The sequence below is a fragment of the Polypterus senegalus genome, chromosome 2 (assembly GCF_016835505.1).
Source record: "Polypterus senegalus isolate Bchr_013 chromosome 2, ASM1683550v1, whole genome shotgun sequence".
NCBI classification, from domain to species: Eukaryota; Metazoa; Chordata; class Cladistia; order Polypteriformes; family Polypteridae; genus Polypterus; species Polypterus senegalus.
The window spans coordinates 78888728-78903128 of NC_053155.1; the positions used below are offsets into that span (position 1 = coordinate 78888728).

The window sequence follows — 14401 nt, forward strand, 5'->3', positions numbered from 1 at the left end:
TACACCATACCAGAGAAATTCACAGAAAATTACAGGAGATTGTGCAAACTCCATAAAGGCGGTCACTGGCATTTAAAAACCAGTCTCCTAAATCTAAGATGAATCGAGGTTAATGTGTGTACCACTCTGCCACTTCACTAACTGGAAAAATAACCAAAAAGCAGTTTGTAATGGAGAGTAATATCCAACGTATTCACTACCAGACAAAACTCTTAGAACCACTCAGTTTTTCTTCAGATTTAATCAGTTGAAATGCACTAAATGACCTTAAATGCTGAAAAAGTAAGCAGTAAACTGCTAAAGGTTTACATTTAGAGTTTAGGTTAGCAAAACTGAAAAAATTAAATACCAGACTATTACAAATGGGCCTTCTTCAGGGAACAGCTAATAGGATAAAACCTACAGATATTCTGAAGTAATTAAAGTGAACCTTGCAAGCTCAAGCAAACAATTTGTACTGCTGTCCCAAACTTCTGCTGATTACTTAAAAACCCTCTGTGTCGGGACAGACTGTGTTATTACACCTTCTGAAGTACTACTTGGACAATATCACACTGTAGAAAGTTATAAATTCCAGTGATAATAGCAAGAAAACAGCAATTAACAAATGGAATGGAATTATTACCCTAAGAAGTGTAGGCCTTTCATTTGGAGAAATTGCAAACCCAATCAAAGTGTCAGTGAGTACTGCTCTGATGGGAAGAGATCTGGCAGACCCACAGTCACAACCCAATCAGAAGACAAGATTTTGAGGGTCACCAGCTTGCATGATAGGCACCTCACAGCACAGCAGCTTAACAGAGGTCGACAAAGCAAGTATCTTGACTAGTATTTTAGGTTATAATGTTATTTTTGTTTTTGTAAAATTGTCATTATCAAATAAGTTTGAGTTATATTTTTATTTTAAAAATAAAAATATTTAGGGGCACCTCCAGCTTGCTGCTTGTGTACATTATCCAGCTTGTAAGCCAGCTTGTTGTTTAGGCACATTTCTGACCCAACCAGGTCAAATAAGAACTTTTGTTAAAAGGTTGCTCTGGGTTGTGCAGTTTATGGTTGGTGGGGTTGAAGGTACTGGTTTGATTATACAAGAATGCTTTCCTATAACCTGCATCTCACTGAGTGCAAAGCTGCTGATTTGAAACTCTACTTGTGACATCAGAAGCATGGATTTCGTTGCAGAGGTATAATAGAATTTATGAGCCTTCAGAAGGAGGACAAGTTTTAGAATAGTAAAGGCCAGAGATATACAGTAATCGAGGCTGAATCGTGCCTAAGAGGGAGCTGATGCAATACAGCCCCAATGGTGTAAGAGGCTTACAGAGGCATGCTGTTGTGTCTATTGCTCCATTTATGCAGACGGCCATGGTGCCGTTTCTGCTACCACATCCATTAAGGGACCATGATGTGTCTGGACCATTCCATCTAAGGGCCATGCTGGATGGAGCCGCCAAGTCACCTAAACAAGCAAGCTGAACTGATTATTATCCAGGTTATACTGGCATTATTTCCACACTCATACTCTGATTACATTTTGAGTAAAATTGGAAACCTCAAATTAATCTGTAAGAAAGGGGTATGTTTTTAACTGCAGAAGCTGTCTCCTGACAGTGACCAGGCTGACAACTACAGATGGGATAGAAAATAGATGGGATTCGGAGCATTCTGGTTTGGTCTACGTAATAAAGGATTTGAAAGGAAAAATACGGTCACCCTAGGTCCCAACCACAATACACCACAGCTTGACATCAGTGCAGCAGGTTGTTTCAAAGGGTGGAAGCAACAGGTAATCATTACATGAACTCAGACATGTTATGCTTTTCTCTATCAGAAATCTTCTGCCCATCTGCATTTTCCATGGCCACGTCTTTCTTGGTTTTTCCCTTGACACTGTATATATCCCAACATTCTGAGAGGAGTCCCCTGTTAAAAAGGAAATAGGACAGATGCGAAACCGACACAATGGTCACCAGGGAAATCCCTGCCGTTAGAGTTTTAAAAGGAAACCTCTGAATATAGACACCATCTATGAATGTGCCTCCGGGATAATGAATAAGCGGGGGAATACTGAGGAAGGGTTCTCCCCCTGCAACTCTCATAATTAATTCTACGAAGAGTCCCGCCAGAGCACCATAGCCATTAGAAGAAGGAACAAACAAGACGCACACCAGCTGGGAGAAAATGAGGGAGAACACCATCTCTGCACTCAAGATCCAGAGCTCGTACACTGATCGTGCCATCAATGCCAAGCATGTGCCAACAGCTCCAAAGAACAGCACCCCAATCCTGATTGCCCACAGGACCTCTTTGTCGGATGCCTGGGAAACAAGAAACAAAAGTTCCTGTTATTTCACTTCTGCTTTTGCTGCCATAGTTTGCTAAAACATGATTAACTTTTCATAGTCTTTGCTTCCACTCAGCTTGATGTTTTTTAATCTGACAGGCTCTGGGAACAGCCTGTTGGTCACCTGGTAGCAGCATTAGTTCTCCATAGTGTTTTCCTATGTGTTTACTTGCAGTTGTGGGACTCATCAGACGTGAGGCCATCCCTCAACCCACCACTCCAGTCTCTCATTGTTACAATCTTCTGACTCATTTCCCTGTTCACTGTCTCCTCTGACTCATTCTTTTATGAACAACCTTACCATAAGGCCCGTTACTGGCATCTCTGTTAATGATATAATGCTTAGTGTAAGAACCAAATCTCTAAAGCTAATCTTAATGGTAAATTTAACATAGATTTTGCTTAATTTGAATAGAATGTATGTTTCCCATAGATAAGCTAACAATTTGATGGAATATTCTTAATGATCTGCTATATTTCAGTATATCAAACTAGAACATGGTACTCGACATGCTACCTATTACCATTGCCCTTTGAAATCATTGGCTGTTTACTTTCGAAATGCATCAGAGATATAGGGGATTACTAGAGAAGGACTTGAACAGAAAATATCACTACATTCAGGCAATATGGTACTGTATATATCTGACCCACAAAATTCTGTACCAGCTGTTCTAAAAGCACTAGCAGATTTTCAGATGATATCTGGACTCAAAATCAATGTGAATAAAAGTGTGCTTTGTCCGGTCAACTCTCTAGCACACAATATTAGACTGGACACCTTCAATTTTATCTTAGCAGATCAGTTTAAATACCTTGGGGTAAATATTACAAGTAAATATAAAGCTCTTTTTCAACAAAGTTTTGCTGTCTGCATGCAAAAGACATGAATAGGTGGGCTACCCTCCATCTCACATTAGCAGAGAGAATCAACACTCTTAAGATGAACATCCTTCCCAAGCTTCTTTTTCAATTGCAAACCATCCACATATACAGTACATTAACAAATTGCTTTTTAAGAAATTAGATTCAATCATAACCTCATTTATTTGGAATTCAAAACATCCACGCATCCAAAGGGCAACCCTACAAAGACCTAAGGTAGAAGTTAGCATGGCTCTACCTAACTTTCAGATTTATTACTTGGCAGCAAATATACAGGCCATAAAAGACCTGGGGCCTCATGTATAAACAATGAGTACGCACAGAAATGTTGCTTTTGAACGTTTCCATGTTCAAATTGCGAGGTATAAAACCTAAACTTGCCGTAAAGCCACGCACATTTCCACAGTAGCTCATACCCTGGCGTATGCAAGTTCTCTGCTCGGTTTTACAGACTGGCGGCGCCCAGCGTCAAAGCAGTGCTACTGTTCCTGTGTGGTTTCCCATTCTTTTTTAGATGCACATCCCTGACGTGGCTTTATAAATGCACTGAAATTAACCGCATATTGTTTTTAGTTTAATGCCTCTGATTGTAATTAACCAGTAACACTATAATGGTCCACAGAATGGTCAAATTATTCTATATACAACAGCTGCTTTAGCATTGTTACTCTCACTGGACCTTCTTCTTCTTCTTTCAGCTGCTCCCGTTAGGGGTTGGCTGCCACAGAGGATCCTCTTTTTCCATATTACTGTCACTGCACCACTCGGAGTATTTATATCACTGTATCTGAGTGGGGAATCAAAGATCTACAGAAGCTGAGAAAAAGAATTATCGGTATACAGCATCAAACACATGCTGCCTCAGCCATGCTGTCTATTGAACTGCTTTCACACGGCAAATGCTTCAAAGCCTTTCCTGTACGGACCTCGCGGTTCAGAATCAGTTTCATCCCAAGAACTATAAATGCACTCAATCAATTGCTCCTTGTAGAACTGTCTGTACTTATAAGTACAATCACCTCACTGTAAACTTGCACTACAGTTATAATATTGCACAACCTGAGCCACTTTATAAAGCGCATATTTACATATGATGACAAAATCTTTTTAAGATGAAATGTAGCAAAATATGTTTATTATATTATACAGATAAAACTTTAACTTCATTTAAATAATCTATATTGTTAATAATTAAATATACGAGGACACAGTGTCGCTGCATTCATGGAATATTCCTTAAAAGTTTTGAAGAATCTGCATTCTAAGCTTAGAGGTGGCTTAACGTCTGTTACAGAGCTGATCGTGTGGCGATTGGGTATTTGGAGAAAGAAAAGTAAGGACAGGAATTGGGGGTTAGTACGTTTGAAAGAGATAGTACTTCTGTAATAAAGTATTTAATCAAAGGTCGCGCACGGCGCAGCAAGCATCTTGCATAAGACATGAACAATCACTGCGCCACCGTGTTCTCATGTTTAATAACATGATTTAACTCCTATCATCATGAACATGACATCATGTATGCATCTCAGTATTTTAATTATTCAGAGAGCTGTAATATCATAAATGTAATGGATTCTGTGTCCTGTCGGAGGAAGAAAAAGCTGGTTTAAGAAGCACGTATGATTCACACACATAGAAGATCAAATACATAACAAAGCATTTAACGTGCTACTTTAATTACGATGGGATTTGAGAAACTAATAAATTAAACAATTTTAAGATGAAGTTTATGATGACCTACTTTAATGACAAAATAAACTATGTGATTAAAGTGGAAATTTCAAGATTAAAGTTTAAATTTCGTGCTTTTTCCCCACTGTGTCCCTTTTTTTTCTCTGTACCCTAATAAGCTTTCATATGACACTTAGATGGTGGGCTACGACTCACCTTTTCATGGCAACTTTGATATCTGATAACTTCTTTTTTATTTTGGGCACTGTGCGACTTTGTGAACTTGAGCTTTCGAGTTTCTCCGACACGCTATGTCACTCAATCAACTTCCTTTTGTTGTTTATACCACTGTTTAAACCAACAAATAGTACATTTTTCCTTGCCTCCACTTGGTATTCGCTGAAATTCTTCTATTTTCCCTCATACTTTTGCCATTGTCTTTTCACAGAAGACTGATCTTAAGGGCTATTTATATTGATTTGCATATTCAAAGAGGCATCATTCTGGGAGGAGTTGGCAGGCGCGAGCACGACCGTTACTTTTCACGCTGACCGTCATGTTATAATGAGAATTCTACGCACGGCGTTATGCATGAGGCTCCTGGACATCTACCAATGATCTCAGATGGAAGTAAGACAGCTAGAAAGAAACTGTTACAATAGAAAGGCATTAGGGACATATAGGTTTTTGACCGTACACAAGTCAAAAATAAGTCCTAGTGTAGGTGATCACAGATAGAAACATTAAGAAATGCAATCTAGACACTTAAGCCTTAAACTGGACATTATAGACAAGAAACTTTATCTTTTTTGTGGAAGCATTATCAACTTTATTCTTTGTTTTTAGTGTGAAATGTTAGCTTTGAATTTCACTAAAACTTTTAGAACAAAGACTTGGATAGTGGAGTTTTTTTGTACAGTGAGTAATACTAACTGCTGGAATGCCTTTCTGCTATTTTGAACTATTCAAAAGCTACACTTAGTATGGCATTAAGGTGCAGAGGACAGTGTTCTACAGTTGTACCTTATGATGTCAGAGGAGTAATGGAGTCTGACCCTACAAGTCCTGTGGACAATGTGACCCTTCATTTCTAGTTTCTCACCTTCTTCCTGATGAGCTTTTTGTAGATGTTGTGTGCGAACATGGAGGCAGAACTGAGGAGAGATGAATCTACAGAAGACATGACTGCAGAAGCTACAGCCCCGATGCCAATAACAGAAATGAATTTGGGGCAAAGGTGCTGCAAGGAAATGGGCAGGATCTTCCGGGCATCCCCGTTGTCAAAAGGAGTTGGAAGACCATAGCTGGTTTGGTTCCAGTCTGAAAAAGGAAGGAGGAGCCATATTAGTTTTTGAAGGAAATCAATTTCAGTCATCCATTTTGTGAGCCCATATACAGTGGTGTTAAAAACTATTTGCCCCCTTCCTGATTTCTTATTCTTTTGCATGTTTGTCACACAAAATGTTTGTGATCATCAAACACATTTAACCATTAGTCAAATATAACACAAGTAAACACAAAATGCAGTTTTTAAATGATGGTTTTATTATTTAGGAGAAAAAATCCAAACCTACATGGCCCTGTGTGAAAAAGTAATTGCCCCCTGAACCTAATAATTGGTTGGGCCACCCTTAGCAGCAATAACTGCAATCAAGCTTTTGCGATAACTTGCAATGAGTCTTTTACAGCGCTCTGGAGGAATTTTCATCTTTGCAGAATTGTTGTAATTCAGCTTTATTTGAGGGTTTTCTAGCATGAACCGCCTTTTTAAGGTCATGCCATAGCATCTCAATTGGATTCAGGTCAGGACTTTGACTAGGCCACTCCAAAGTCTTCATTTTGGTTTTCTTCAGCCATTCAGAGGTGGATTTGCTGGTGTGTTTTGGGTCATTGTCCTGTTGCAGCACCCAAGATCGCTTCAGCTTGAGTTGACGAACAGATGGCCGGACATTCTCCTTCAGGATTTTTGGTAGACAGTAGAATTCATGGTTCCATCTATCACAGCAAGCCTTCCAGGTCCTGAAGCAGCAAAACAACCCCAGACCATCACACTACCACCACCATATTTTACTGTTGGTATGATGTTCTTTTTCTGAAATGCTGTGCTCCTTTTACGCCAGATGTAACGGGACATTTGCCTTCCAAAAAGTTCAACTTTTGTCTCATCAGTCCAAAATATATTTTCCCAAAAGTCTTGGCAATCATTGAGATGTTTCTTAGCAAAATTGAGACGAGTCCTAATGTTCTTTTTGCTTAACAGTGGTTTGCGTCTTGGAAATCTGCCATGCAGGCCATTTTGCCCAGTCTCTTTCTTATGGTGAAGTCGTGAACACTGACCTTAATTGAGGCAAGTGAGGCCTGCAGTTCTTTAGACGTTGTCCTGGGGTCTTTTGTGACCTCTCGGATGAGTCGTCTCTGCACTCTTGGGGTAATTTTGGTTGGCCGGCCACTCCTGGGAAAGTTCACCACTGTTCCATGTTTTTGCCATTTGTGGTTCGCTGGAGTCCCAAAGCTTTAGAAATGGCTTTATAACCTTTACCAGACTGATAGATCTCAATTACTTCTGTTCTCATTTGTTCCTGAATTTCTTTGGATCTTGGCATGATGTCTAGCTTTTGAGGTGCTTTTGGTCTACTTCTCTGTGTCAGGCAGCTCCTATTTAAGTGATTTCTTGATTGAAACAGGTGTGGCAGTAATCAGGCCTGGGGGTGGCTACGGAAATTGAACTCAGGTGTGATACACCACAGTTAGGTTAGTTTTTAACAAGGGGGTAATTACTTTTTCACACAGGGCCATGTAGGTTTGGATTTTTTCTCCTAAATAATAAAAACCATCATTTAAAAACTGCATTTTGTGTTTACTTGTGTTATATTTGACTAATGGTTAAATGTGTTTGATGATCAGAAACATTTTGTGTGACAAACATGCAAAAGAATAAGAAATCAGGAAGGGGGCAAATAGTTTTTCACACCACTGTATAACATTGCATAGTCAGGGCTAGTGATGAGCAAATCATTACTATGATGTTAAATTTATAATGAAATTCAGTGAAACATCACTATGATATTAAATGCAAAGAGAATTCAGTGAGACATTAATAGGATTTAAAATTCACACTGAAATTCAGTGTTTTTTATTTAGCTTCTAGCAAAATTTGTGCAATAAACACAAGAAGAAAGGTTTTCATTTGCTGTCTGGAAGTATTTTCATTCATTGATTCAGCATGTGTCTGTCATTTAGTATTTAAATAAAGATCTTTAATGAATAAAAAAAATCTCCAGATGTATTTCCTGTCACGTGAAGAGATTTTGTTGAGTCGTTGGCTGTGTGTTGTTTATATTGGTAAGAGGATGTCTCCCATGCCAATTATGATGTTAATCTGCAATCCTGAAGATTGTTTGGAGAATGAAATGAAACTTGAAGCTCCTCAACAGTTTGGAATGTGCAAGGAATCAAGAAAGTGGAAAGGCGGTTGCTAGGTAACAGCAGGAGTTGTCCGTATAGTGACCTTTTCTGTGGAGAAAACAAAGTAATGTACATGATTGTGAATTTTGTGTGGAAAATATGGAGCATGTCACTTTTTATGGTAATGTGATGTGAGTGGCATAAATAGAATTCATTTACTGATGTGCAGGGAATTACATGAATTATGCAGCGGCAGAAAAAGCACAGGTAACAAGTCTTTAGGAAGCAATTTTTAATGTTTTATACCCTCTCAAAAAACTTTAAAACCTCCCAAAATCTCTTTACAGTGAATTTTGTTGTTTGTTCAAATCACCAATGAATCAAATTTTAGTATCCGTTTCATAAAACTGTTAACAATTGAATATTGGTTGTTTCGCTCAGCACTTGCCAGAACATATACTGACTGGTGCCATCAGGAATGAGGCAGGAACCAACTCTGGATGGGGTGGCACAAGACTTTTGAAGGGAACACTTAATTGAAAATGAGACCTGCGTCTGTACATATCTGTGGTCTCAGAGTAGGTAAACACTGCCAACTGACTCAAAAGTTTTAGAGTGACACAAATTTGGGTCTTCTCCTAATAGTTGAAGTAAAAACATGTTATCAATTTTCATAGTTCAGGAAACTACACCTGTCTTCACTGGGATTTAAGAGATCTCATGAGCTGTACTAACTTGGTTGGAGCTGCCAAAAGATGACATTCAGACAGAGATTGGCACACACATCACAGGAAGGGCTGAATGTTTTGGAAATCCTGGAAAATAATCAGCTTGTAAAAAGAGACTGATTTGACAGAGAAGGAATTAGGTTTGTAACAAATCTTGTATATTACATGATTGATCTCTCTATGAGGAGAAGTCATGTGCTGACAGCTGAAATTAAAGTATTGGTATCATTAACACTTTTTGGCCTTAGTGAAAATGTAGCTTTTTAAAAGCAATGAGTTGTAAATGTCCAAACTAACCATTTCTTAAATTATGTACAAAACTTTAAACATTATTCCAACACATTTGGTATTACACCGACTTATACATTTCTCAACCCTTCCTTAAAGGTAATGTAAAAGCAAGCTGCATTCTTGCAAATCAGTATGCATAAAACTCACTGCCTGAAGTATGCATGAGAATATATATATATATATATATATATATATATATATATATATATATATATATATATATATATATATATATATATATATATATATATATATATATAAATATATATATGAATCACAATCACTATCATAGTATCAACAAATAGGTGGTCATAGATGCAAACTATATTAGAAGATGAGTGGGACAGGATGGGTGATTGACAGCAAAATATTACAAAGGTACACTGAGCTCTGCATTCCATGAACCCCTGAAACATTTGTGCTACAATTTACAGGCCCATATAAATTCAGGAAAGCAGGTGGAAACTCCTGGGGCATTGGATAAATATAGCCTCACAGAAGATTAGGTGGGATCTTGGAGAGAGGCACAGCATTCCACAGTGGAAGATGATCAGGAAGAGAGAAAGTGTGAATGTAACTTCAGAAACAGTTCCTTGGCTAGTTTCAGTAACTGTTACTTTTGCATGTGCTTCCTGTGGCCATAATAGCAGGAAAGTGATTCATCTGGAAGTACAACTGTGGGTTATCCTTTCATCCATCAATTCAAAGGGCCTCTATTTTTGTGGGATTCTTTTGCCATCTTGATTTCACTACTTTTTTGAGGGCTATACACAGATTTTTGATGGTGTTTAAGTTGGGGGGACTGTGACTGCCATTGCAAAACTTCAGGTTGCTCCCCTTGAGGTAATCCATTGTGGGTTTTCAGGTGTAATTTGCATCATTATCCTGTTGAAGATGCCATCCTCTTTGCTTCTTCAGCTTAAGCTAGAACATTGTACAACTCGGCTCCATCTCAAAAGGTTTACTAAGACTATCTCTTTCCTCAGCCACCACTGAATGCTGCTGTTGCTCTGGTCCTTAACGACTCCTTCCATTCAGGTCCAATAATCTCTTTTCCACCAAATTCACACCACCGGCTCCACTTTGAACTACTTACTTGGGATCAGAGGCAACAACATATGTACTCAAGACTGAGCTGATGCAAGCCTTAGGATCCTTAATGAGTGTCACTGCTGGTAGGCCCATACTGATGGATTTAGGCAGATGAAGAACTCTTGCAAGTTCTACTTGTTAACTCCTGATCTTCTCTCTCTATCTGTTTGTCTCAGACACAAGCACACACACAACCTCTGCACAGCTTCCCAGGATAGCTCTGCCCCTTCTACAGCATCTCTCTCTCCCTCTCTCTAAGGTCTGCGTGGCTCCACTAGAATTTTTATTCCAAAAACACCACTTGTAATAATCCATTAGCATGTACGTGAAATCTCAAAGCATCCCTACTCTCCTACCTGTGGAAGCTGCAATGGCTCCAATGAGGACTGATGGAATCCCCAGAATGAAGCAAAAGACACCTGATAAATGGCACATTATCTGCCCTTGTCGTACACTTGATGTTGCCAGAACTCGTTGGTAGAAGGACTGAAAGCACACTCCTCCGAGGGTCTGTAGATCATTTAAAAAAGAAGACAGTTAGTCAGAGGAAAAAAGCATCCAACGTTTATCACCCCACTGAGCAACTTAAAAGAATATTAGTGGAACAACCTTTGCACTACATTTTGTTTTTAACTTTCCTTTTCATTATTCATCTCAGACACAACCATCTTGTTTTGTTTCTGCAGATACATGCTGATACAGATAGTCATCCATATTTTTGACTTTGCAAAGTGATCATTTGTCTGAAACATAGCGGGTTGGATAATGGATGGATGGATATTGAGAATCGCTGTTCTAGAACCTCAGCATGAAAGACAGTCTGTTAGTAGGCTGTGTTTGTGCAAATTATCTATGCTTTTCTTTAAATAATGCAGTGATGGCTAAATAAATGACATATTAACAGAATCACTTACAGGGACAGGGATTGACAAGAAGTTTAACAATACAAATATGACAATTCTTTCTGTACAAATAATTAAAAATATGGTTTTAATTATATATAGTGCCTTTCAAAATTAAACACCCTCCCAAGGCACTTTTAAAAGTACAGAATGTTTTTGTCAATTGAAGCACAGGCCAACCATGTGACCGGTCAGCCCTGTGGTTCAGAGCCTTGTTCCTTAGTCTCGGCACCAATGTTCCCTATAGGAACTGCATGGATATGACTAAAATATTTTCTTAGTGAGCAAAAAAAAGTTCCAATTACATTACCTTGTGAGCATCACTTATTACTATGCAATATCGCTACCTGTGGCATGTCTGGCAGGAGGAGAACAGGCACACACCAGCAAACCTCTGCAGATAATTCAGAATGCAGCAGCATGTCTGGTATTCAACAAACCAAGACAGGCACACATCACCACTCTTTTCAGATTGTTACATCAACTCCCTGCAGAAGCACATATTATTTTCACATCCTTGGTGCTTGTCTACACAATAGTCAACAGGTCAGCATTTATACATATGGAGACACTATGCTCCTTCTTGACAATTCAGGTCGGCTGATGAGTGTTGACACCTCAGATCTCAATCCAGACTCTTTTCGTGTGTAGCACCCGGCTGGCAGAATGAGCTTCCCACCTCTCAGAATGCTGATTACTGAAATATTTTTAAGAAGTGTTTGAAGACTTGCTTGGTGAATTTCTATCAAGCTGTTAAGTTTTTATCATCTAGGTAATGTAACTGTCTTGTGTTCTGAATGCCCCACTTGTCATGATCAATTTGTAACCTGTCTTGTAACATTTTGATTATGTTGACTTCTTTTGGAAGTTGCCATGGATTAAAGTACATTTAATGCAAATGTTTATTTAAGTTATTCAAGGATATAACAAATTCATTCATTCATGCATAAAGGTGAACAGATATGCTATATGTCTCTCATAGGTTTAAAAATGTGTGTGGCAACTTGACCATTTACCATTTTAAACAATGCATTACATACAACATGATTATTAAAAATCATTCTGCTTTATAATTGCTCTAAATTCTAACCATATCTAAAAGCGGGCTTGTCAGACTCAACATATTCTGGGCTTGCAAAAATGAAATTTATTTAATTTTCTGTTTAACAAATAATATTTTCCATCCATCCATTCATCCATGCATCCATTCAATCATGATCAAATCCTTCAAATCCACAAGACCCAAACCTGACAGGACCAGACATAAAGCAGAAATCAAATCATAACACAAAGAACTTCTCAAGAAAAACAAAAGTTATAAAAGGAAATGATCAAAAAAAAACAAAAAACAGGCTGCCTCACCAAGCTCTTAGTCACGTGACACAGCAGGGATAAGAAAATGTTCAGTCTTAGTAGTCAGCATATGTTGTCATTAATAAAATTAAAAGGCTTCTTAAATCTGAGATCTCTGACTTGCTGATGCTTTGTGTTAGAACTTGAAGCACCCATCACTGCAAGCAAAACCTGAAATCTTTGTCATTAAAGACAATTGAAAAGGCTGCCATGTTTCACATTTTCCTTTTATTGTTACCCATAAGACAAATTGGGTCATTTTAATCTTGATTTTTAAAGGATTTGTAAATGGACTTTCTAAACATCCCATGTTTAAATAATTGATTTCTGTGCTGTCCATCCTTTGTAAACGTTTGACGAGTTGTGGGTGGGATGAATTTCTTGCCCTGGAAAAATGTTGTGAACTGAAGCAAAAAAAATGTGTCCAGTATCCTCAGATACTTCATGAAAACAGAAATCTGTTACACTTCTTTAAGCAAACAACAGCTTTACTAATCTATCTGAGGCATGCACAGCATAGTTATCCAAGCCCCTTGACGGAAGCATCATGCCAACTGCTTTAGTAGCCTCCATGTTTATGAATCTGCAGTATTTCTGACCCATTTAAATGTTGTATCCGGCAGTGGAAAATAAATGTGTGTCTGGTCATGCAGACAGTCTTGATTTATTGTTTGCTCTGACATAACAAAAGCTCTGAGTTCTCAAAGCATCACATCCCCTAATGTACAGTATACATGTAGCCTTTATTTTGTCTTGAATGTGAAAGACTATGACAAGTTTCAGCATGGTATGGTATGATAATGAGGCAATAATTAAATAAGCACCATACACGTAGCTGCTCTGGGTGTTGACCGAATGACCTATGTTCACAGGTACATGCAGTATTTGATGTGCAATGCTGACCACTTACTATGATGAACAATTCATCCAGCCAATTTCCAAGGTGCTCTAAGTCCACTTCTGTGATCCATGGCTTCTGATATAACTCCTCTGAAGCAGTCACCATGATGTTAGTAACTGCTGGGCTCATCATAAGGAAGGGAACACAAATCCACTAGAGATGAACACAGAAGTGAAGAATCAGTTTTATAATGAGAGACAGATCTGCAGGATATGAAGAATGGGATTAAAAATTTGCAGTTATATAATACAAAAAAGAGGCAGTCAATGAAGCATTTATATGAGGATACAAGACAGAATGAGTGATTAGTCCAAACAGTACAGCAAAATATAAGGGTACAATGTCCATGTCATTGATGTCTCTGTCTAACAGAATTGTCTAACAGACTACTGATCTCACCATATCCTGTCCAGCTACAATTTTAAACTCACCAGGCTGATGGCAATGAAGAAGAGCTGGATTACATCTGTGTAGACTACAGAGTATAAGCCGCCTAGCAAAGTGTACAAAATAGCCACCGCTGCAGAGACCAGGATGGAGTGGTAAGAAGAGATGTCCAAGATGACTTCTATTGTTCCTCCTCGAAAGAATATGAGAGTTAAGAACAGGTGATAAGTAGCATGTGCTCAAGCATTGTGCTTCACAGATTTCTACATTTTTTTAGGTGATCACTGTCACAAACTATGTTCTTGAAGAGTGCTTAAACACAGTAGCAGATAACCAAGACTCCCAGGGAGCAACCAGGAATATCACAACCAGGTGGAGGGTGCTGTACTTCATGTCATCTAAGCCACTATGTCAACGCATCAGGATGAAGAGAACTGCTTAG

The 14401-nt window shown here is 38.5% G+C and overlaps 1 protein-coding gene across 1 annotated transcript in view; it reads right to left on the bottom strand.

The window, feature by feature from the left end:
• Positions 1–1793: 1793 nt before the first annotated feature.
• The window catches only part of LOC120524381 (high-affinity choline transporter 1-like), a 36284-nt gene continuing 23676 nt past the window's right edge, over positions 1794–14401 (bottom strand). The window contains exons 4-8 of the mRNA XM_039746238.1: positions 14004–14152; positions 13582–13725; positions 10773–10926; positions 6003–6220; positions 1794–2318 (exon numbers count right to left, since the gene is read on the bottom strand). Coding sequence (XP_039602172.1) covers positions 1794–2318; positions 6003–6220; positions 10773–10926; positions 13582–13725; positions 14004–14152 — 1190 coding nt within the window. The remainder of the gene's footprint in view (positions 2319–6002; positions 6221–10772; positions 10927–13581; positions 13726–14003; positions 14153–14401) is intronic.